The sequence below is a fragment of the Pseudorca crassidens genome, chromosome 4 (assembly GCF_039906515.1).
Source record: "Pseudorca crassidens isolate mPseCra1 chromosome 4, mPseCra1.hap1, whole genome shotgun sequence".
Lineage (NCBI taxonomy): Eukaryota > Metazoa > Chordata > Mammalia > Artiodactyla > Delphinidae > Pseudorca > Pseudorca crassidens.
The window spans coordinates 151468149-151494066 of NC_090299.1; the positions used below are offsets into that span (position 1 = coordinate 151468149).

General features: G+C 41.4%; 1 protein-coding gene across 11 annotated transcripts in view; it reads right to left on the reverse strand.

Moving 5' to 3' along the window:
* Positions 1–25918, reverse strand: part of RAPGEF2 (Rap guanine nucleotide exchange factor 2) — a 244694-nt gene that overhangs the window by 75066 nt on the left and 143710 nt on the right. The window contains exon 1 of one of the 11 annotated variants that reach the window (XM_067737043.1): positions 16725–17393. The exons of the other annotated variants lie outside the window; for them this stretch is intronic. Within the exon in view, the coding sequence (XP_067593144.1) occupies positions 16725–16784 (60 nt within the window). The 5' untranslated portion in view covers positions 16785–17393. Of the gene's footprint in view, positions 1–16724; positions 17394–25918 lie in introns of those variants that run through there. 11 annotated transcript variants of the gene reach the window in all.

The following is a 25918-nucleotide window of genomic DNA, read 5'->3' on the forward strand; positions in this document are numbered from 1 at the left end:
ATTAAGAAGCTAGGAATCTGAGTCACTTAATATCAGGCTTCAGCTAAATTCTTAAATGGTTACATAACACCACTAATTTTTAAGAACAAGAAAGGGTTTTTTGTTTTTTTTTTCATGTCAGGGCTTTAGGATTTCCTCTGTTTTTCATACTACAAAAATGTCCTGTCTGACCCTTCCATATATGTAGATATTGCTTATTGCTTTTTTTCTTGACGAATGAAAGCTTTCTGCATTTTCAGATACAACCCATCATTAACCTGACTCTCCAAGCTCACGACTTTCTTTAGGTTAAGTAACTCATCTCTCTATGATAATACTTCATGTTTACAAAATCAGGGAAAATATGAAGAATTCCACTGCAATAATTAAAATATCACTGAGATCCCAGTTGGTTCACACACTATCAAATAACTGAATTAACAATTATAAACCACGCCTCAAATCCTGGAAGCTTCACAACACACAGATAACACATCTGAATGAATAACAAAAGTTTTCACTCAAGCTGTGACATGTTGACATGAAGTAGAAATAGATTTTAAATTTTGGAAAATGAATAAAGGAAAATTTTGAAAATTAATTTAAAAAATCTTTTGAACTTCTATACGAATATCTTCTCAAAATTAGCTATAGTAAAATCAGAAAAACAAACATATCAGTTCTATGCTTATTAGTAACCAAAGGCATCCTTTCTGTGAGAACAAGTAACACAAACAACTAACATTAATTTGCTTAGGCTGCAAGAGCTTCTTTTCCCAGAATTTTTAAAAAGATGAAAAAACAAAACAGATAAAAGAAGATATCATAACTTAATACATGACACTGTCTAGAGCAACCAGAGCAAATAACCATGTTCTTCTTACATACTCAGCATTAAATTATCTTTCACAAAGCAAAAGGCATTTTTTGAACCGATAAAGCAATATGTACAGTTAGAGGGATAGAACTCCCACATCCTGGCCTTTAAATTGTTCTTCTTATGAGACAGCAGCATTTATGAGCCCATAATGACTATTTTAAATCCCCTGAATCACATCGCAATAGAAAAACACTGTGTAGCATGCTGTATAATGGCATATTTAAATATGACCCAAAATTCCACACTTGTATAATCTATATTAAGTTGTGAGCAAATACAGGCATTTCTACCTTGATCGTTTCTCTAAGCAAAGGTTAACTAGAAGGGCCAGTCTTAGGAAGAAATAGAATACATACCATGATATAGTCTCTTTCGTTAGAAACGGCAAGAAGAACAGATTTAAATTAAGACTTGGTGTATAAAAGCTGAAAGCATAGAATTTGTATCCACATAATGAACTGATGTCTCCTCTAAAGACGTCAGATTGCTGTTCAGCTAAACTATCTAAAAATACCTCGTTGCAAACACAGACACACACACACACACACACACACGCGTGCGCGCGCGAAATGACTACAAAGACAGGTCTTACTAAGCAGCTCTGCTTGCACAAAATCACTTAATAAGTGGGGAAAATTTTTTAAGTACTTGTGAAAAATTGAACAGGAATTTTTCTTAGCAACGATGATCTTTTATGAGCTATTTTGAAAACCAGTACCAATTTGTAAAAAGTAGTTAATGATGGACCTTAAAGCAAATCATAATTGATCTAAAGATGTCCAACAGAGAATCATGTTCTATGAACTTAAAATTAGATAAGGGAAAATACACGTCTGAATCACTGTCAACATTCTATTTAAAAACCAAAAAAGGGAAATCTTCTGGCTGGAAAAGTGGGAATCTAGTTCATGGATGCCACTGTATGCAAGATCCTGTGCCATATATGGAACCCCCCAGAAGCAACCTATGAGGTAGGCGTCACGAACAGCGCTTTACGGACTAGGAAAATGGTTCAGAACATTCAAGTCATCTGTTCAATGCCAAACAGCTACACAGAGGAGATAGGTCTCTAACCCACAAAGGACTGACCCTGGAGTACTATAATCTAATGTCGATAACTGACACCCACATAGGCTTTAGAGTTTGCAAAAAGACTCTGAAGACATTAACTCTTTTTATATTTTCCTCTTTTAAACCTCAAGTTTTTCATCTGTAAGACTGGGAGAATCTCACTTGGCTCCCAGTATCATTTTGATGATTGAAGAAAATAATATATGTAAAGCACTTAGTAAAATAATGTAGCTATTACCATAATCATTTAAATTCATGCTGTGGGGAGACTGGTATTATAATCATGATCTCCGCTGTGAACTGAGAAAACAGGAACTTCAAGACGTCAGATGACTTGCCTCATGCCGCAGAGCAACTAAGCCCGTGCACCACAACTACTGAGCCCGCACGCCACAACTACTGAGTCCACGCGCCTAGAGCCCGTGCTCCGCAACAAGAGAAGCCACTGCAGTGAGAAGCCCACGCACCGCAGCGAAGAGTAGCCCCCAGTAGCCCCTACTCGCTGCAAACTAGAGAAAGCCCACACGCAGCAACGAAGACCCGATGCAGCCAAAAATAAATAAATACATACATACATACATACATAAAATTTAAAAAAAACGACTTGCCTAGTAGCTGCGCAGCTAGTCAACATCAGAACAAGGATTCAAAGCAAGGTCTCGGTACATATTTTATTGTTCTACTATCCAAAAAGCTAGCTGAAGTAGTTCCTTCCTTCCTAGTACTATGGGGAAAGGCTCACAGTTGAAATGAAGGGGATTTTGCTTTAAATGTCCTCACCAGCACGCCTGACGGTGTCTGGCACTGGGCAGCGGTCATAAGTGAGTTTTGCTGCACGTGACACTTTCGTGTGTATCCCTTTTGCTCTCAAGCTCAGGCTAACACTTCAAAGACACTTGTCAACTTTACTATAAAGCAGTTGTCGGCAATATCTTTTTTCCACAGCATCTTTGGATGACACTTGAAGGAGGGAACAAAATAGAGAGAAGCACTAGTACGTAGTAATGAATATATCCATGGCTAACACAGCCAGTACTTGATACATATGCCTTGAAGGATGCTCTCTAACCCTGCCTGGGATGAGGAAGCCCCGCCCACCCTCCTCCTTACAAAGGATGGCTACTGAATCCAGGGCCAGTAGCAGAGCCAAGACAAACTGTTCTTTTTTTTTGTATTGGAGCACAGTTGATTAACAATGTTGTGTTAGCTTCAGGTGTACAGCAAAGTGATTCAGTTACACATATACACGTATCTATACTTCTTCAGATTCTTTTCCCATATGGGCCAGCACAAAATATTGAGTAGCGTCCCCTGTGCTATACAGTAGGTCCTTGTTGGTTATCTATTTTAGATATAGCAGTGTGCACACGTTAATCCCAAATAAGTAAGTAAGACAAAGACAAGTATCATATGATATCACCTATATGTGTAATCTAAAAAAAGAATGATACAAATGAACTTATTTACAAGACAAGACTGTTCTTTTTTTTTTTTTTTTTTTTGCGGTACGCGGGCCTCTCACTGTTGTGGTCTCTCTCATTGCAGAGCACAGGCTCCGGGCGCGCAGGCTCAGCGGCCATGGCTCACGGGCCCAGCTGCTCCGCGGCACGTGGGATCTTCCTGGACCGGGGCAGGAACCCGTGTCCCCTGCATCGGCAGGCAGACTCTCAACCACTGCACCACCAGGGAAGCCCCAAGACTGTTCTTAATGCAAGGAGAAGCATCATCACTGGATACCAGGTCACTTCATGATGGCCGTGTGAAAGTACAGCCCCCTACAAGTTATAGCTATGTTCCACAGTCCCAAGAATATGTGTTACAGCGATAAAGGCTAAAGAGATGTCAAAACTGTAATAAAGATGGACCTAATTATTATTCACACCTGTACTTTAAATGTCTAAGACAGTGCTGCTAAGTCTGTCTGGCTGAGAAAACTCTTTCATCTGGCTATATGCTAAAATTAGCTCCTTATGAATTACTTATCTACCTGGAAACAAATGAAGACAGCAATCATATCACCCAAACAGTAAGTCAGAAACAGGATTCTTTTCTATAGTCAAGTCTAAAAACAGAGTAATTGTAAAAGACCTCTGGAGAACCACACAGATGGGAAATGTCAGATAAGCATGGTGACCTTCCTGTAAAAAGTTGCATTAACAAGAGAAAACTTTCATGTAAAGAGTTATTCTTCAATACAAAACTGTATTCTTGCCATTCTGGCCAAACTTGAAGGGTTTATTTCCTTCAACATCAAAGCACTCTATATTCTATGGTAAGAATGGTAGTTACTACATCACGCATAAGAAATCCCTTTGAAACTTACACTAAAGAAAATCAACTCGGAATGTAGGGGGAGGAATAACCTGTTCTCAAACTGTCTGATGAGAATTATAATCCACGGGACACACAGAAAACAAGGAATTGGTCCAATCCTTGGCAACGATGTAGGAGAAGCAAATTTAGGTATTTCATGTAGCTTCCAAAAATAGATCTGCATGGGCACACGTGTGTGGGTGTGTGTGTCTGCACGTACAAGGAGAGACTGCCACTGGCTCCACCATGTATTAGCTGTATTACTTTGGGAAAGTTACTTTACCCCTCTATGCCTTAATTTCTTCATATATAAAAAGGGGATATACTTCTATTGTAGAACACCGCCTAAGAACACAGAAAGCCTTCCACTTTAGCTAATGACATTATTGCTACTTTTTTTTTACTCTAATATTGAATAATCAACGGAAGGTTGCTTGCTGAGTATGGAACTGTAGAGAAAACAAAGCGAATCAACTCAAGGACACGTCGTCTAAGCAAAGGGAAAACCTAACACACAGTCTCTGACCCACCTGCGTGACAGATTTAATTCTCCTTACCTTCTGGATAAACAACATCTTTAAAAAACCTAAGAACTGTGCCTGTGATGGGCCATGCGTCGCTCTAAGCCTTTACAGATTTTACCTCTAATCGCCACACAACCATTTATCTCCATGTGACAAAGGAGGATTCCATGTAATAGAAAAGCTAAACACTTACCAGCATCACACAGCGAGTGGCGAAGCCAGAACGTAGACCCGGGCTCCTGGCTCTGCAGCCTCGCTCTGACCATGAGGCTACAGTTCTTATTAATCCCTTCCCTTCGTGTAACGAGGGTTACAGCTGGTCAGATGACAGCCTTCATGATCACAGGTACAAACTATTTCCCACACTGGGTTGTGTGTACAGACAGGTCTCTAGGAGCAGCATCGTCTTCTCACTGAGAACCCCCCCCCCCAACCCAGCCCCTGATAAGTCCTGGGAGGTCCCGCAGATCCCTGGGTAGTTACTGGGTTGGCCAAAAAGTTCGTTCGGGATCCCCCCATAACGGCTGGGGAAACCCGAAGGAACTTTCTGGCCAGCCCCAATACTTCAGTGTATTTCAGGATTCGGGCTCCTCTGGGGTAGGACCAACAGCATTCTATCAATGATGAGAGTGTGGCATTGAACATGAGAGCAGGGCATCTCCAACCCCGCTTTACCTTGGGCTTCTACTCTTCTATCAGGATGACTCTGGTGCTCTACTTAAAACCTCCAAATCCATCTGCCTGAAACGCCCTTGCCCCCCACGTCCAACCTTATGCACCTGGTGGGCTCCAGCTGCCCGGCACATTCCCTGCCCACCCCACCCCCATCCATAAGACTCCGGGCATGTGTCAGCGGGTCTCTCTCTGCTACTAGTCTGTGAGCAGGTCTAAGACAGAAGCCAAGACGTCCTCACAGTCAAATACTTGAGACCAAACACAGAACACAGTTCCCTCAAACAAGTCATCTGGCATATCTAGTTCCACAACTGTAAGCCCACTACTCTTATTGTAATATACAGACACGGCTACCTTAAGCACACCATTATACTAACGTAGCTAATAGTACATTTCACAGATTCTAAGGTGCACAGTTTCTTTTTTAATTTTAACATCTTTGAAACCGGGATCCGTCTTACAGTCAATGAGAAGAAAATCCTGGGTCCTTGAAAGTCAAGTGAACTAACCCCCAGTGCCTTACACTAGCCAACTATGGGCAGATTAACAGAGATGGTGTGACTACCAGCCACCCTAAAGGAAGCCCTAACACAAAGCCCAGACTTCAGAAACCAAAATCGGGAACACGGTTATCCCACATCACACTTCTATTTCCTTACATTTTACTGTGGATGGCTTTCTAACTACTACATAAATCGACAGCATGAGGCCAAAGCTCTCTGACTTGATATTCAAAGCCTCTCCTTCATCAACCTGCATCTCCCAGCTGCCCCTCCATGCCGGCCACGCCAGCTATACCGATCCACTCACTGTTCCTTTCTTAAAAAAAAATAAATTTATTTATTTATTTAGTTTTGGCTGCGTTGGGTCTTCGTTGCTGTGTGCAGGCTTTCTCTAGTTGCGGCAAGCGAGGGCTACTCTTTGTTGTGGTGCACGGGCTTCTCATTGCAGTGGCTTCTCTTGTTGGGAGCTCGGGCTCTAGGCACACGGGCTCAGTAGTTGTGGCACATGGGCTCAGTAGTTGTGGCTCACGGGCTCAGTAGTTGTGGCTTGCGGGCTCTAGAGTGCAGGCTCAGTAGTTGTGGCGCACAGGCTTAGTTGCTTTGCGGCATGTGGTATCTTCCCGGACCAGGGCTCGAACCTGTTTCCCCTGCACTGGCAGGCGGATTCTTAACCACTGCGCCACCAGGGAAGTGCCCCACTCACTGTTCCTTAATTGTACACAGACACTTTCGATTCACTGCTTTAGCTCATTCCTCTTGCCTTGCAAAAAGCCCCGTTTTCTTTTCTCTTTACACCTCGCTTGTCTCCTACCCCTGTTTGTGGCACAGCTCAATTCTTCTTTCCTTCTTCATCTACTTGAGTCACAAATGACATTCCTGCCAGGGGGCTCCTATGTATTTTTTTGGTCCTACTGCTCACCCAGCATTTAAATATATGTTACTTCCAACCAGAGGCAAAATTTTCAAACCATATTTTTAAATCACTTTTATAGAAATCTAGATAAAACCCACAAGAAAACATTCAAAATATATTGTTTCATTATTAATTTTCTCTTTTCAAAAGGCAACAGGTAGAATATATAATTTCAAAATGGACAAAATTAAACTGAGATTAAAAAAGGACAAGAGTAACGTTAATAACTTTCTGTAATTTTTAATTAATTTTACATTAATTTTTAATGTATTTCTTTTAATCCACAGACTTTTCATATCAGTACAGACTTACTTCTTACTAGCTACTAATTTAACAAGTACTCAGTTTATTTTGACACTTTATTCCACTAATATTGAAAGACACTTTTGTTAAATGAGAACTACAGCCTCTATTCTCCTCTTCTATTCAAAGACAGACCTTAAGTAGTTTCTTGCTCTGAGAAAAAACTGAGAGGCATTTAGGTTACCCATAGCTCTTTTTCTAGAACAAAATGAACTTTTCATTTAATATCACTACTATCAACTTCTGTGATGTTTGCTTCTTCAAAGACATTCTTTAAATCTTACTTATATCAGTTTGTTAATTTTTTTCGGGGGGGGGGGAAACGAAAACAGGATATGAAGGGGAAAGAAGTCTGGAAATATGCCCAACTAAGAGGAACACAAAGGATTTCAGTGGTAAAAGACATGCTATCCAGTGGAATGGGAAGAGGAAAGGAATGTTGTCACAGGTGTTTATATCAATATTTTCTTTAGCTAAGCTATTTGAAAGTTCACTTCTTTTTCTTTTGACATTTTAATGTTGACTTTTTGTATCTTAAAATTTTGCATCCACTTCAAGAAAAGCACAATGGTATGACTACAGTAAACTTTATTAAAATCACACTGGATTCTTTCTTTCCCATATTGGAATGGAATTCTAACAGTAACTAAAGAAGGTTTTAAGTAAGTAACTTTTCCCTCAATTTTATGTATATATTATATATACTACATATATCATGTTATATATTAATGTATATTATATGGCAAACTTTAAAACTATAAAGTAGACAAAGCAGTTCATGATAGTTACAACGTGTCTCTTAAATAAGTTGTCCTTAAATATACCTTCTACATATATTTGGGGGTTGGGAGAAATCTAGAACAAATATCAGTGCCAGATTTTATGCTATGGTATAATATAAACAACATTTCTGGGACTTCCCTAGTGGCCCAGGGGTTGGGAGTCCGCCTGCCAATGCAGGGGACACGGGTTCGAGCCCTGGTCCGGGAGGATCCCACATGCCGCGGAGCAGCTGAGCCCGTGTGCCACAACTACTGAGCCTGTGCTCTAGAGCCCATGAGCCACAACTACTGAGCCTGCGAGCCACAACTGCTGAAGCCCACGCGCCTAGAGCCCGTGCTCCGCGACGAGAGAGGCCGCCGCAATGAGAAGCCCATGCACCACAACGAAGACCCAACACAGCCAAAAATAAATTAATTAAATAAATTTAAAAAAAACCATTTCTACAATAAGAGGCTATGTATCAAAATGTTACCAATGGTTTATCTGGGTAGTAAAATTGTGATTCTTTTTCTGTCCTTGTCTTCATCTGTTTTCTAGTTTTTCTTTAATAAACACATGTATAGCTATGTATTTTTTAAAATTATAACTAATGAACAAAACTAATAAGGGACAAACCACAGACCAAACTGACACCTAAACAGCCATAACACAAAACAAGCACTGAAATTTAGCTTAGCTATTCAAAGGGTAACTCTTTAAATAAAATAGTTCTATATTTAGGTAAATGTTATCCCTAAAGCAGTATGATTTTGACATTTGATTGTTTCCACAAGTGGAATGAATTTCAGTAAAAATAGGAGGCCTTATACGTTAATATTAAGGTATTATATTCATATTTTTAAATTGCCATTTAAGATAAGCAAAGTATACTTTTAAGAAAACAAGTAAGTCTAAGATTAATTAGCCATAAAGAAAAAGTTAATTTCATCCTTCACATTCTCAATTACTGGAAATCTGACATGTAAATTGTGCTCATCATTCAACTTCTGCCAACCTCGCTCCATCCCCACCAACCCAGATGCTGTAGGTCCAGTGACCACAGAATCCTTCCAGATCCTTACTGACAACTTGAAGCAATCTTTTTCACCAATATTAAAGGTACTATGAACGTCTCGGTTTCAGAAAATTCAGAAAAACTACATGCCACGACACTCCCACTTAACTCCAAATTTTTCTTAATTACTGAGAAAAGTAAAAAAGAGAGCCCTTTCACTATTAAAACTTAGAGTAAAAATGTCAGGTTGAACCCATTCTTTTTTTCCTAGCAGAACAGAGACAATCAAAGGTTACAATTCCACGCCTTTTTTACAGTCATGTTTCACTGTCTTTTATTATGAAAGGTGTGAAGTTGTGCACTAGAACTTAAAATTAGTGAAATGTTCACCTATCGGAGATAACCCATAATAAGGTGCTCCCTCATAATCTGTATTTTCAAGATCTTTAAATTAGAGCTGTAAGAAAATAAAATGGTTATCAGAGGAGATTACACATATTTTCAGATATCTCTGAAAATTACCCTCTACCAATACATAACAGAATTCTAGCTTTTTCTACATACCTAAATTAGAGATGAGATTCTGGATTAATGTTTACACACACACACACACACATGCATGAAATACATGCATACATAAGGGGGGTATGTTTTATTTTATAATCAAACCAAGTCAATATTATAAACCAGTAATGTACTTCAAAGAGGAATATGTACCTTACTAACTCAGAAGTGTTTTTCAGATTGTCACTTTATTGATCAAAAACTGTAAAGTGAGTCCATGCCTATGATGTCTCTGAGAACAGCCTTTATAATGAGCAGGTAGTGTAAGTGATGAAGAGGATCTGGTATTACTGATATGAAGTGAGGAGATTTGAAGCATGTGGGGAATATCTGTGTAATGACTTTACAGAAGAAACACTGATCGGGGGTTGACCGATACGTTATGCGGATATGGCATTATCACAGACTGTACAAGTAAATAAGATCATTATGTACCATATACACACACGCCATGTGTATATGTGTGTGTGTGTGTGTGTGTGTGTGTGTGTATATATATATATATAGAGAGAGAGAGAGAGAGAGAGAGACAGAGAAACACAGCATAACTAACATAAAAGGCCCATGCTGGAGGTTTGGTCAACAAGAAGAAATGGCGGAGGTTGACAAGTGACCAGTTCTGCGTGGCCAGGGTGTTTCTAGACCAGCAGGAAAGGGAGCGGCAGGGCCCAAGGGCCCAAGAGGCCAGCGTGCGTGCTACACTCTACGTGACGCTTCAGTGCGGGTGCTCTCTTGCATCACCTCTTTACGTGCTTTAGCGTGTACATGTGCGTTTATGGTCTCTTGTATGTTTTTGAACAAGCTTCTTATCTCTGTTCCCCAAAATAGACACTTTTACTTAACTCATTCTGTGTAACACCTAAGATAGTACTAACAGCCCTGGCATTTTAATACCGTACATGGAAACGATCACAAGCATGTGTCAGTCAGACCTCCGAAAGTAAAGACCATTTCTTAATGATGAAGAGAAATGAGGACATCAGAGAAAGCAAAGATCTTAGGACAAGGAAATTGAACAGAGACCTTGAGGAAATTTACTAACTTTCATTTAAATCACACACACACACACACACACACACACACACTTGCACCCCGCTCTCCCTCACGAGTATATCTCTATGTATATAACGGCACTCATTTTCTTTTGTTTAAAAAAAATTTTAAAAGCTCATAACTAAATCATAATCCAAATAAAATATATGGATAAAGATAAAATGGTCATTTGATCTAAGTAGAAAAAATTTTCAGAAGTTTAGAGAAGGGGCTTCCCTGGTGGCGCAGTGGTTGAGAGTCCGCCTGCCGATGCAGGGGACACGGGTTCGTGCCCCGGTCCGGGAAGATCCCACATGCCGTGGAGCGGCTGGGCCTGTGAGCCATGGCCGCTGAGCCTGCGTGTCCGGAGCCTGTGCTCCGCAAGGGGAGAGGCACGAGGCCCGCGTACCACAAAAAAAAAAAAAAAAAAAAAAAAAAAAAGTTTAGAGAAGATTGCTACAGACCTGAAAAAAAAAGTTGCCTTTTTTTTCACTAGGTACATAAAGTAAGCACTAAAAGGTACTTCATTAAGGATTTAAATTAAATAAAAATAATTTTTACATGCTTATTAAGCACAGGAAAAAAGAAGGAAACTCAACCATCACTCTTCAAAGAATTCTTAAACAGATTACCTGAATAAAATATTTAAGAGTATGGTCAGGCCTAAAATCAAGGAAATGGACTAAAGAAATTTCAGTTTATACTTCAGGGATAATTATATCTACATGACCAAATTTACAGAGTATTTATTTTGGTTTAAATTTAACATCAGTATTTCAAACATATAAAGTATGATATTTTAAATGAGAAATAAAACTGTAACTTTAGTCTTCCTATGGTTAAATAGTTAAAGAAGAAATACTTGATATTCTAATAAGATGCATTTTGAGCATTCTTTTTTTAATTGATCATTCTCTTTTCCAACTAATCTTAATTGATTTTATTTTTAGGTAGTCTATATTTAAATCGATCATTACCAAACAATGTTTAAAAGCAAGGATGGAAAGTCTGCTTCTTCTTTTGGCTAAAAGTAAGAATTGTTCTTTAATATGTCCTACAATGAGATAGAGCTTTTTTCAATCTTATACACGCAAGTTGTGTATGCAATGTGTTGGCAAGTTCTTAAAATATATTTCTTTACTTCTAACAGGGTAAAAAGATCTATTATTTGTTGCCAGGGTTTCTTGGCCCAAATCCAAGGCAAGATGACCTTGTCCTTGAATAAAACAATAGGATATTGCTTCCTCTCAGGCCTCTGTTAGCTAGCACAGTGGAAAATCTCCCCAAGAGATAGTAAGAGATAGTTTATTTCATCTCGGGAAATATATCTGTCATAATAGACAAAATAAAGATCAGATAAAGAAGAGGTAGAGTCTTAACCCAAAAGAGGTGTAACTTAACACCTATGATTAATCTTGGTGCTATTTTCTACCCTGCTAAGGAAAATGCGTCAATCAAATTATATTAAAAAGACACTCTACCCAATGTTTACAGACAAGGTCAGATTGTCATGGTAGGATGAAAGCAATTTTTTCAAAATTGAGTTTCCTTGAATCTTTTCTAGTTAAAGACAGGAGGAGGGTGGGAGGGAGAAGGAGGTTACACTCCTTCGCTGGATCTCCATATTATAGTCATTAATTTGTCAAGTGTCCTAACACCTTCCTCTCTGTCACCTGTGTTGACCTACTCTCGCTGACATAATCTATTCCAATAGTGATGATCTCATTACCTTCTAATTCCTTATATCTTTGGACCCTCACTTGCTATTCTTCCATCCTACAAAAGCCTTCTCTATTCTGTACTCTTAACAGTTGATAAAGAGTTCTGAATTCCAACCATATTCTTCACACCTGGTATGAGGAAGGGGGAGAATTCACTCCAGATACGATGTCTCATCTAACCGCAGAGACCAAAGCAATTACAACAATTAATAAAATGAAGAATTACATATTAAGTGGCACTAAATCATTATTCAGAGGAAGCAGAGATAAATATGAACAGAAACAAGGAGCAAATGAAAGTCAAGCACAGAGCACTGCAGGCTGAAAAATCGGAAAAGAAAAGGGGCCCTTAGTATCTGTAATCAGAGCACCTTGTCCTAACTGAAAAAAGCACAGTTGGGAAAAAAATATGCTCCTAAGCGAGAGAATGTAGATGACAGAGGTCCTCGGTGACCAACAGGAAGTCAGACTCATGAAACGATGACTTGTGGCTACAGACGAGCCAGAGCCAGTGTGGACTTCAGAGAGGTGGTCGTGAGCAGAAGTCGGGCTCCATGGCAGATGCAGACTCTACCAAAGCAGAAATGGGGGCGTGGAACAGCCAGGCTCAGGGCTGCCCACGGAGCACAGGTGGCCACGGTCAGGCCGTCTGAAGTTACAAAGGGAGCAGAGGAAGTTGAGGCATCAAGTTTATGCTTAAAGAGTTAAGCAGCAATTAAAAATGAGAAGGTACTGGGCTTCCCTGGTGGCGCAGTGGTTGCGGGTCCGCCTGCCGATGCAGGGTACGCGGGTTCGTGCCCTGGTCCGGGAAGATCCCACGTGCCGCGAAGCGGCTGGGCCCGTGAGCCATGGCCGCTGAGCCTGCGCGTCCGGAGCCTGTGCTCCGCAACGGGATGAGGCCACAACAGTGAGAGACCCACGTACCGTGGGGGAAAAAAAAAAAAAAAAAAAAGGACAGAAGCTTATTGACTGCATCTATCAAATAGTTTTATAAAACTATTTTTTTAAGTTTTTAAAATAATTTTGATCATGATATTGTTGCCCTTTTATATGAACTTGGAATGTCACACATACCAGGAAAAACAAGAGTAGCCAAAGAAAAGCAAGCATGTTTTTCAAGTCGTGTATTCCAATAATTCACAGCAGCCCTGATAAGTATACAATCCAAACACCTGATTTAGACTAAATCTAGCCACAGAAGGAGAAGCAGTACAGGGTGGTGGGCTCCAGTGATGGTTCCACCACTTACAGTCCTGGGAAAAAGGTATTTTTTAATCTCACTAAGCCTCATTTTCATCATCTCTGAAAAGGTGATAATAAATCTTTCTTTAAAGGGTTGCTGTGATAATTCAGATAATATGTAGTACATAGTGCCTGTCATACAATAAGTGCTCAGTAAATGATAGCTATTGCTGTTTATTCCCTGCATTCAAGTAGGCATTTTCTTATATAAACCACTTTTTAAAAATCATCATTTCATCACGACTGAAGTCTCATTTATTGTAAGTACAGCGCACTACATATATCAATAATTTCTATAAAATGTGCAAAGGAAAACTAGATGATCAGTTTGATAATACCAAGTTGATTTATTTTAAGTGATTCATGTAAAAAATTTACAAAGTTTCTAAGTCATCGTATATCGCACAACTTTCAAAGGCACGCTGAAGGCACCCTCCTCCCACCAGTTCATCTGAGGTGGGCAAAAAGGCGGGGGTGGGGGCGGGTAGAACACGGAACAGCTGGTAAATGGAGCAATGGCCCTTTCCTGTCACCCCCAGGTTTTCCACAACTTCTTAAGCCTGTGCAGCTTTTCTTGTGTAACATCTATGAACAGTCTGTGCCACTAGTGTTCCAGAGCAGTCTTTCTGAAATGGAGTTTTAGCATACATTTTTTAACGTTAATAATCTCCTTTTATTGTCGAAAGCCCCCAAATCACAAGGCTCCCCTGGAGACGGACTGAGCGCCAGGCGGCACTGAGAACAGAGCCCAGTGCTGGGGGCCGTCTTGGCGACGCACAGGTGTTCACACCTGGCCAGGTGGAACCGCGACAGGGAGGAGAGGTGACAAAACGTATACAAGGCACTAGTGTAAAGGGTACATGGGGCTTCACTAACCCGAATTCATTCAGATGAGAAAGTCAGCAGTGTTTACTGTGCACCTATTAAGCGCCAGCAGCTGAGAGAACGCACGGCGCCCGACAGGGAAAGAATAAAAGCCCGTGAGATATGAAAGATTCTCACAAAGTAGAAAAACTGAGTTTACCCCTGCTCAATCACAGCTTCAAAAAAAGCCCCCGATTCAATGTTGTTCCTTTTAGTATCTCACTCACTTCTGCAGTCAAAGCCACTTAAAAAGCCACAAACTTCTCCAAGAGGCGAAAATGGAAGTTATCTGTGACGTTGTCAAACTTCACGCATTTAAAATGAGCTCTGACATTTCCCTCGTAAAGCCTCATAGGTCAGAAGAGGGGTGTCCCACTCATGTTTGCTCAACAGCTCTTTACTGAGTCACCTATTATGTGACAGCCGGGACACTGTTCTCCTGTTCACCTCCTGCATGAAATTAAAGTCTTAAAGGTCTGCTCGTTAACCAGCAAAGTCTACATAACCAAAGGCCTCATCAACAAGGACCACGCAGCAAGATCCTGAGGGTACCAACTGACAACCCTGCCCCAGAGGATGATCTGGGCGGCGAACTCCAGGACCTCAATTGAACAGAAATATGGTGGGAGATACCACTGACACGCTTTCTAGATATCACTTGACTCAAAGTTATTTTATGGCTAGGGTTACTTTTGTCAAAGCATTACCCTGGAATTCACTAAAACGTAAAGCACGTGTCAGGAAATAAATACGCTTTACGGGACAGGCATCCACACACTATTTGGTATTACCTGGCCCAACTGCTCCTTTTCATAAATCTAGTCCTACTTTTTCCTCCCCCGCCAGTAAACTATTTTCTTTGTTCATTAAAATTATATTATTATTAATTTCAGTACCCCCCTCCTCCCATTCTGAGAAAGGACATGTGAAAAAGGTAAACCAAGAGCCTGTGATTTGAACTTTGCTTCTAAGGTTCCTCAAGTGCAGTGTAAGTAACACACCTCACTGGTCCCTGAAAAAATCCCGAGTGCAGAGGAGCTTCACGTCAGAGGCCCTGTTACTAAAGTCTAACTAGAGTAGAACTTCTCTATAACGACCTTTCTTATTAGTGAAATTAAGTATAAGGCTGGTCTGCTTTTGGATCTGATCCGAAGAGATTTAATTAGCGAGGTACCACAGGAATCTCATTACGAGGGGGCTGGGCTCCAAGCCCCGCATCATAACACGCCTGCAACACAGCCACTGCCCGGGAACATCCCACCACTCTCTGGGCGTGCAGGGCGATGCCTCATGGGTAGCTTCATCTAAGAAAACCTCTCGGATTTAGTTAACAATTTTGTTCCTGATGGTGAACAAAACCAAATTAGATCCATAAACCTAGGAATCTAAATATTCTAATTCATGTCCTTCTGTCTATAAATTTTCAAAGCCTCAGCGATTTATCTCCATTTTCAAAGTTTAACATCTCAATCTTTTTAGCATACATAAAAGATAATTCCTGTACCCTAACAGAGTACTTGCTAGAGGCCAGAATATAAAAATAGGCATTTAAAAATACTTTAATTACTATATAAGCTGCCTAAATATATGCATTTTCATTTGGGACATTTAAATGTATATATGAGACACACACATATGAATTAGTGTGATGGCAGAAAACTTCCAACATGGTGGTATAAAGGCAGCAAAGTGAGAATTCACATTCCTAGAACAGGAGGCTCGGACTTGGTATTAACCATAGAAAAGTGTTTCTCACAAACAGCAGTAGCTGCCTGTGGGATTTCAGCGTGACAAATGCAGAGCTGACTCATGGGATCAATTATAAAGAAGCAATACTTGTGGCATGAAACAAACAAAAAAATTCTGTGTTCTCATCACCTGTTAATTCCTGTGAAGAAGTCCGATGAGTCCCACTGATGGTTTTATTACCAAATCAATAACCGAAGCTCTCCTCCCTCCTTCAAGCCTACATGTGAATTCCGTACCACAGACGCCTGTGCCCAATAACCTTTTCATGATCTCTCATTAAATTCAACGATACACATATTTTTACGAGACTATTCAAGTGCTGAGTTAAAGCTGAATTGCCAAGTTTTAATCTCTGATTATAAAAATCAGCCGTCCGGTGTGTCACAATGTTTGTGATCTTGCTTTAAATGGACTGCTGGTCTTGTTGAAAAAAATGGTTAAATCACAACAGAATGGGAAGAACAAGCCAGCTGTAACTTACCCTCCCTCCTCCAAGCAGACTCTCAGACCCTCTAGAAAACATGCCTCCCCTGAAGAGACACAGCGATCATCCCCATTTTAAAGCCGTTCCCTATGACGCAAGGTGGAAGCACAGCGGCATTTGAGGTACTTACTGAGTGTTTCTCCTGCTGGCCCATAACTCCATGGTTAGCTGGGATTGCTAGTGGTTTCATAATGAAGAAACATATGCTGGACTGAACTTACACATCATGTACCAGTCTCTCATGGATGCCAAGTCACCCTTGACAGCACTGAATTAAAAGAAAAACGAAGAAGAAAGAAAGAAAAAAAGAGGAGGAGAGCCAGCTGCAGCTTCAAGTCTCACTACCGGTGAGCTGAAAACCCTCATACTTGTGGACCAGAAAAGGGATCCGCACGACCCTGCCGGTCTCCATTTTTATAACGCTGAAACTCTAGCCATCTCCGGCTACGACGAGACTGAGGAAACCTTATCCAGCTCTCAGTCCTCCCGGAGAACAAGATCATTTCTGAGACCGAAGAACGAGAGGCAAAAGAAAAGGGGGAAAAAAAAAAAGCTAAAATGGCTGACTGCACACAGACTCCCCTCCAAAAGGCTTCCCAGAGAATGATCTCGGTCAGGGTGGTGGAGGAACCGGTCTTCAGCATTCAGCCAAGCATTGTTAATACTCTTGTCTCATTTGCAATCACACATACGGACCCCTTCGACCAAGGAAGAAAGGAGAAAGAGAAAGAAAGAAAGAACCAGGGCAGAGCGTGTGAATCGGGACCTCCTCCCTGGCTGCCAGTGATGCTGACGGAGCGGTGACCAGTCATCTCTGTCCCACTCCACTAACCAAGTTTGCACAATTAATCTCGGCGGCATGACACTGATGGACATTTGATCTAATGATGTCTGTCCCTTACACTCAACACAAGCATGACTGCCAGCAAGAGAGTCACTAACAGAAACACGGCACATGCACACACACAATCTTGAGAAGCACGAGTCTGAATGCAATACACCAATATAATTACATTATTGTGCTTACTTTGGAGGACCATGGCTGCAGGCAGTTGGCATAGCAACGCACAAGGAAAGCCATTTCCTGGGTAGAGAGAAAGCTTCCTTTTCTAAATAAAAAATTCCTCTTAGGAAACAGGCGGCATTGCTGCTTCCTGCAGAAAGCAAGACACTGGAGTCTGTCTCTTAACCTGCAAGGCTCACACTCAATGCAGTTCTAGTGATGTAAGTGGATTTCTCTCTCGCCCTCCCTCTCCCTATATACACTGAAATATTCAGCTCAAACGGTACACACATTCCTTAAGGCTCGCCCCCTCCTCTACTTAACCATTTCACTCATTAAGGTAGCAATGGACAATTCAGATAAAGTAACGAGCTCTTGCCTGTATTTTATCAGCGGCCGTAGGTTAAGCAAGTCTCAGAGGGATGGAATCCATTGATTGCTGACTCCAAATAATATCTCTGAAGACAGGGTGGGAGAGCAGAGCAAGGACTCACTTGAACAGCTTTGAACTAAAATATGATTTTTCACCAAGGGGAAGAAAGAGGGATGGCTGTGACCTCGTCCCCACCCTCGAATATCACCGTGCTGTAGGAAACAAGTACCCACCAGAAATTCACAAAATGCAAGCTTTGTATAAATTTAGAAGGTGTGATTTTTCACAAACACCCATACACACACTCGGGCACACACACACAGCACCTTGCAAATTATATCAAAATAAACCCACTCGGGTTTTTTTTTTAATAAAAACCAAATCAAACTTCTTTTAGAGGTAGAAAGTTGAAATTTAATAAGGTTGTGTAATTCTACCACACTGAATTCCACCCGGGTTAGTAGGTTATTGGAAAAGACAGCATTACTGTTGACATTTTAGCTTGGAAGCCCTGGTCCGGTTCTCATGGTCGCATCTATCTATAAACGGTATCCACGATCGAAAACAGCGATGGAAAATCTAGCTACTTGAGTACCTGACTTCGGAGCTGCCCGTACCCGCTGCTCCCTAAGCTGGCTCCCACACCACCTATTCTCTTTCCTCTCCCTGCACACCTGAAGGCAGCCAGGCCCTCCACTTCTCGATCTGGCATCCTTCTACCCCAGCATGCCCCTTCCACAGACTTCTTATATCATCCACTCAACCTCTCGCCCACAACTAGAGGTTCTCCACTTTCTTTTTTTTTTTGCGGTACGCGGGCCTCTCACTGCTGTGGCCTCTCCCGCTGCGGAGCACAGGCTCCGGACGCGCAGGCTCAGCGGCCATGGCTCACGGGCCCAGCCGCTCCGCGGCATGTGGGATCTTCCCATACTGGGGCACAAACCCATGTCCCCTGCATCGGCAGGCGGACTCGCAACCACTGCGCCACCAGGGAAGCCCTCCACTTTTTAATATGTTCAGGTCTCTCCCGTCTCAGAAACAAAACCAAAACCGGAAACCTTGCCAGGATCCTACATTCTCCCGTGGCCACTGTCTGACCTCTTCCCCACTTCACACCCAAACCTCTGAGGAATCACCTACTTTGGCTCCGTCACTCCCTCACCGCACCGCCCTCTCAAATGAAGGACCACCACGGTTCTGTTATAATGCCTGAGACGTCGACCAGTCACCCTTAACACCCTTGTCCACATCCGATCCGTCACAGTGTCCCACTAATTACATCTCTACCTTCCCTACAATTCAGATTTCTCTCCATCTCCGCTGCTACCATCCCACTCCAATCATTATTTTTTGCCGTGAAAACTGCAAAAGTCTCCTTACTGAACTGTCTGGATTCAGTTCTAACCTCGTCCACTCAACCCATTTGACAGACTGCCTCTGAGATCTCTGAAAAACTAAAATCTGGTCATTTCATCTGAATCCACTGAGCCCCCTTTTCCAACCCAGACACACGCATGGCTTCCCACTGCTCTCAGCGCACAGACTACAACTCTTGTGGTATCTGCAAGACTCACCCCACATTCAGACCCTCAGGTAACCTCAGCGGCTCTTGCTTCCTTGAAGGGGCAAGAGGACCTTTTCACGTGTTATTTCTTCTGCCTTGAACTCGCCCTCACCCTCCCTTTCCTGATCGCTCCTACGCCACCCCTCAAAACCCACTGGTGAAATGCCCTCAAAACTACCATCATGTTGTATATCACTCTCCTGTCATGCCATGAGTTCATGCTTAATCACGAACTTATGTGCAATTAGTGTTTGCTTTTCCCCTGCTACACACCCCTCTCCTTGATGGCTGACACCATGCTTGCCTGCGTGCCACTAGACTTGCAGTGCATAGCACGCTACGTGCTGTATACAATCAACACTTTTTGAATGAATGAAACCCCCAGTGACTGGGAATGGACATTAGCAAGACCATATTTGATCCTGTAAACCAGTCCCTAACAAAAAAAGCCCCAGATATTTTTCTATAACAAATGAATTATTTAAAAGTAAACAGTGCTGTTCTTTGACAAAGGGAAAAAGCAATATAATAGAGCAAAGAGAGTCTCTTCAACAAATGGTGCTGGAACAAATGGACATCCACACGCAAAAAGCATCACATCACCTAGAAACAGGTCTTACGCCACCCACAAAAATTAACTCAAAATGGATCACAGACCTAAATGTAAAACACAAAACTGCAGAACTCCTACAAGATACTAAGAGGAAACGTAGACAACCTTGAGTATGGTGATGCCTTTTTAGATACAACACCAAACATGATGCGTGAAAGAAATAATGGGTAAGTTGGATTCACTAAAATTAAAAACTTCTGCTCTGGGGCTTCCCTGGTGGCGCAGTGGTTGAGAGTCCGCCTGCCGATGCAGGGGACCCGGGTTCGTGCCCCGGTCCGGGAAGATCCCACATGCCGCGGAGCGGCTGGGCCCGTGAGCCATGGCCGCTGAGCCTGCGCTCCGCAACGGGAGAGGCCACAACAGTGAGAGGCCCGCCTACCGAAAAAAAAAAAAAAAAAAAAAGGTAAAAGCTAGAAGCAACTCAAGTGTCCATCTATGAATGAATGCATAAACAAAATGTGGTATATACATATCAATACGATGGGATATTCGGTCTTAAAAAGGAACAAGATTCTCTAACGAGCTACAACAAGGACACGCCTTGAAGACACTGTGCTAAAGTGAAATGGTTCAGTCACAGAAAGACAAACCCTGTACGACTACACTTGTATCAACTTCACAGACAGAAAGGAGAACGGTGGTGGCCAGGGGCTGGGAGAAATGAGGAGTCATGTTTAATGGGTATGGAGTTTCTTCTGGGAAGACGAAAATGTTCTGGAGATGGATGGTGGCGATGGCTGCATAATGAGGTGAATGTACTTAATGCCACTGAACTGGACCCTTAAAAATGGTTAAAATGATCAATTTAAATGTTATGTGTGTTTTACTACACAAGCAAATAGAGCCAATGGCAACTCAAGAACTAAGTGATCAAGCGGCACAACTTTCACCCATCCAGCCCATGCCCCACAGGCCCACGCGACGGAAACCTGTCTCCAAGGTGAAGTCAGGTCACCTCCATGCTGATGGCGGCCGACCTTTTAGGGGAAGATTTCGCGTTGCTTGTCTTCGCAGAAAAACCTGTCACCTCTCTGGAGGAGGAAACTAACCTCATCGGGGACCCTGAGAGATGAGGTCAGAGTCACACATCCTCAGGCACTGATGCTCTTCTGTGCTGAGACTGGTGAGATTTCTCTCCCAACCTGGCTCCCCGCCTACAACCTACACATTTCAAAACTCATGACTGCAGTACTGAAGTTTTACTATCCCTACTACCTTGTACAATGAAATACAATTACACCAGGTTGTAGTATGCCAAACATAAAATACGAACTGACGATTTAAGAGAATCCCATATTACAGATTTTACACAAATAAGAAAAAAATCACCCTTAGGCTGATTTTGGTTCTATTTACCCTATTCCTTAACCATCTAGATTCAGCAAATAGCATTACATAGATCCAGCTAGAAAAAGGACCACGTAACAGCTTTCTGCCTAAGAACTTCCAGTGACTTCTAAATTATCAGCAACAGTGACCCAAAGGATAGATCATAACACAATTCAAGACATTACTTAAGCCTTTCCATGCTAAATTTAAACCCATCATATTCATTTATACTTTTTTCCACCTAAAGTATGCCCGTTTTAATTACTATGAAATTGAGAAAAATGGTCTGTTCTTCTCAGTAATTATCAACCACATTTAGGATTAATACGTGTTTATTTATGTAGAGCATCTATAGTGTTTATCCACAGATCTCCAAGTGCTTTGCAAACATTTAATTAAGCCTGGTCAGCACCCAAGGAAGCAGTAAAATAATGGATTCGTCCTTTCCCAGAAAAATTAAGTGTATGAGATTATAGAGTTAGTAGTTTGGAAGAGCACAAAATAGAACTCCAGGTTTCTCATATAATTTACTTTATCCACTATACGTATGCTGATTGCTTTCCCTCTTCTCCCTTCCCCAGAGGAAAAACTACAGAGGCTGGAGAAAATCTCTTGGAGAGGCAGGAAGAATTTATTCTTCAATATCTGGAAACGTAAAATTTTACAAATTTGAACCCTAATGTTTTATTGTTCATCAAAGAAATGACATTTTGAAGTGCTGTTTTCTACACAACCACACCAAACCCACTGAGCACCAAGCCAATGCAAAACTGTGCAAGGTACGGTCAGAAGTTTCACTTCTCGTTTCCTAAACCCAAAACATCCCATTAGTATTAGGATTTCTTTCTAAACAAAACAAAAAACAAAACAAAAGTTGATTATCTGACAAATTCTTCACACTGTAATTCATCCCTACATTTCACATAATCTGCTTCATCCTCGGGTGAACTTCAGACAGGTCCCCCCACACACCCTCCTCACAGAGGAAATCGGGGCTAGAATTTTTATTTTTTCTACTCTGACCAATAAAAAGGTACTTCAGGTTCTTTATTTAAAATAATTTAATTACGAAATAAAATGAGAGACACCAACACTGTGCCTGATACGTAATAACTGTTGAATACACATCTGAGTTTAATTTAAATGAAGGCTTTAGAAATACTAGGAACCATTACTTGAATTAGCACTTAAAAAGATCGAATTGTGAGTCCAAAAAAGATCACCCAGATATACTCTAAAGATATATTCAAAGAAATCTTTAGGCTATGTCTTTAATTAAAAATACCTGTCTGACAACAAACTGCTTATGTTGCACCTGACTCATAACTGGAGAACTAATGTAACCTGTCTATAATAAATATGCCCACTATTTACGTGGGCCACGTTAGAAGAGAACGATTAAAAGATGGCACGAAATGGGGAGTTCCCTGGCGGCCCAGCGGTTAGGACTTAGCACTTTCACCGTCATGGCCCAGGTTCAATCCTTGGTCACGCCCCCCCCCACCCCCCGCCAAAGTAAAGATGGCATGAAATGGAGACATGCAGAAAAACAAAGAAAAATAAAGAAGGCTGTAAGCGAGTAAGAAATTCCAACATACAGAACGGGGCTTTTCAAAATGCACAGACTTTAACAGCTGATTTCGCAAAGCTTACCTCATTCCCAAGAACCCGTTTTAACGAGACCAGACTTCACCTCAAAATGCTCAGCCTCAGAGGGGAAGTCCTTGTACACTGCTTGCAAATCATTTCACCGCTTTGTCTAAGGACGAGGCCTGAAAGTGGGCTCCTGACTTCAGTATTTCATAGAGTACCACTCCAAATATAAATAGCAATTACTGGGCTTCCCTGGTGGCGCAGTGGTTGGGAGTGCGCCTGCCGATGCAGGGGACGTGGGTTCGTGCCCCGGTCCAGGAAGATCCCACATGCCGCGGAGCGGCTGGGCCCGTGAGCCATGGCCACTGAGCCTGCGCGTCCGGAGCCTGTGCTCCGCAATGGGAGAGACCACAGCGGTGAGAGGCCCGCGTACTGCAAACAAAAAAGCAATTACTATCTTTATTACTAATCTGGCACGTAACCTATTCCCTTATGATTAATATGTTTGCGCGAACACAGTAGTTAATTATCACTCTTATTTTTATTTAACAAAAAGAGAAATACTGACCACAAACTGGAATGTAAATTAGCTGAAAGCAGGGACCATACAACATTTCATCTCATATTGCCAATGATAAAATGTTTTGTCTCTCGTACTTAACACACAGTAATTGCTCAAAGAATAAATGCATAAGTAATTCCACTTACACATTTTCAAGAGTAACCTGTGAAGTAGTATAACACCAGCTTTATTTTAAGCTGAGGAAGCAGACATAGGAGAGTTGTGCAACCATGAAAGATGTCCAATTTGCTTACTGACAAAATGAGGTGTTTTAAATAACGTGACAGGTGAAAAGAGTAGATGAAAACCAGCAAATCTAAATTTAACAGTGTACCATGTGTACCATCAAAGTGTCACTCTTACAAGTACAGGAGAGGGAAGATCAGGCTGGAGGAACAATTCGTAGCGTGGGGGGGGGGGTGGGGGTGGGAGGTGGGAGGGGCTATCTGTAAAAGGGAGCTGGCCAAAAGCTCCAAGGTGACTGAAAACCCTAATAAAATCTCAGGTTACATTATCAGACACATAAGGCCCAGAGGGAGGGGGACAGGAAGCTCTGCTATAGCCTATAGTCTGCATGTGGTTTACAGCAACCCATTCTAGACATCATGACTTAGGACAGATAATGAGTAACTGTAATGTTCAAACAGCAGAAGATCAAGATGATAAGGTGTTCAGAAAAGTTATAAGAAGTTAGGAATGTGTAACCTAGAGAAGAGGCTGAACAGAGCAGGGTCTCATTAAATATCTGAAACACACTTACATGGAAATGGAACACGAATATTCATTTGTGCTGCTTTAAGAGATACCCAGAACCACAGACTAAGATACAGAGAGGCAGATTTCACTAAACATAAGGGAAGTTTCTTAATAATTAGGCCTTTCCTACAAGCAACAATAACTGCTATGATTTACAAAACCCTTTCTTTGTACCAGGCGGTAGGGTACAATTTGGACACACGTTACGTATGGACTGTCTCACAAATATCAGTGCTAAGTGTAACTAAAAATCTTAAAGCAGAGGATGAACGTCAGTGATTACATAGAAAAAAATAAATTTTATTAAGTGGTGTGACTGGCAGATTCCTAAAATCCTTTTACGTTCTTAAAGTTATCTTAACTATATGGCTGGTCCCAAACGTTAGCTAGTAGCAAGATGGGGGTAGAGGGGTAATATTTCCATTCAGATGGTCTATCTTGGGATAAGATTTCCTGGTGGTAACTATCCTTTATTCTGAAATCTTTATCTTCCTACTTTGGCAGCCAGAGAGGAAATATTAAAATGCCCTTACTTTTTAAAAATTATAGTGATAATTGGACAATAGTTTAGAGGTTTTCTTTTTAACATCGCTTACTCTGCAAATTAAATGCTGTCAAACTTAGAAAAAGCTAAGTAAAAGGTGTTTTGCTTTATGGTAGCAATAATTTGAATTATTAAAAGTCCTACATAACTACATCATCAGTTTTACAGAAGGTTTATAAACCCCCTGATATTATTTGATATACATTTTCAATATTCTTAAATACTACCAGAACACTTCCAATGTTTTCTGGTGCAGAAGTTAGTAATTCTGTGGCGGTGTGTTTTTTTTAAAATTTATTTATTTATTTTTGGCTGTGTTGGGTCTTCGTTTCTGTGCAAGGGCTTTCTCTAGTTGCGGTGAGCAGGGGCCACTCTTCATCACGGTGCGCGGGCCTCTCACTGTCGTGGCCTCTCTTGTTGCGGAGCACAGGCTCCAGACGCGCGGGCTCAGTAGTTGTGGTGCACAGGCTTAGTTGCTCCGCGGCATGTGGGATCTTCCCAGACCAGGAGCTCAAACCCGTGTCCCCTGCACTGGCAGGCAGATTCTCAACCACTGCGCCACCAGGGAAGCCCACTGTGGCGGTGTGTTTTTACCTTTAAAAATGATGACTACCTTTAGACAACTGTAAGTTGTTTTAGTTCGTTAAAAAGTCATACTTACAAAAGATCTTCTGGCAAGATTTGGCTTGTTACTTATAATATTAGTGGACCTAACTTTTAAAATACACTAATTACATAGTTATGCTCTGTTGTGAAATAGTACTGATGGCCAGTGAAAACCCATTTCTGCATTGGAATGAGCTAGAAAGGTTATTTAAATGGGGGGGAATGCTGTGCTTTATTGATGAGGGATGCATGGTTCGAGAGGGGAAAACACCCAGTTGCAACAAAAAAGACTGATGAATCAACCAAAGCCTACTAGAATGGACGTTCTGTGCTCTGGCCTCTTTCCTTTAAAGGTATTTAAATTGTAGGCATTTAAAGTGG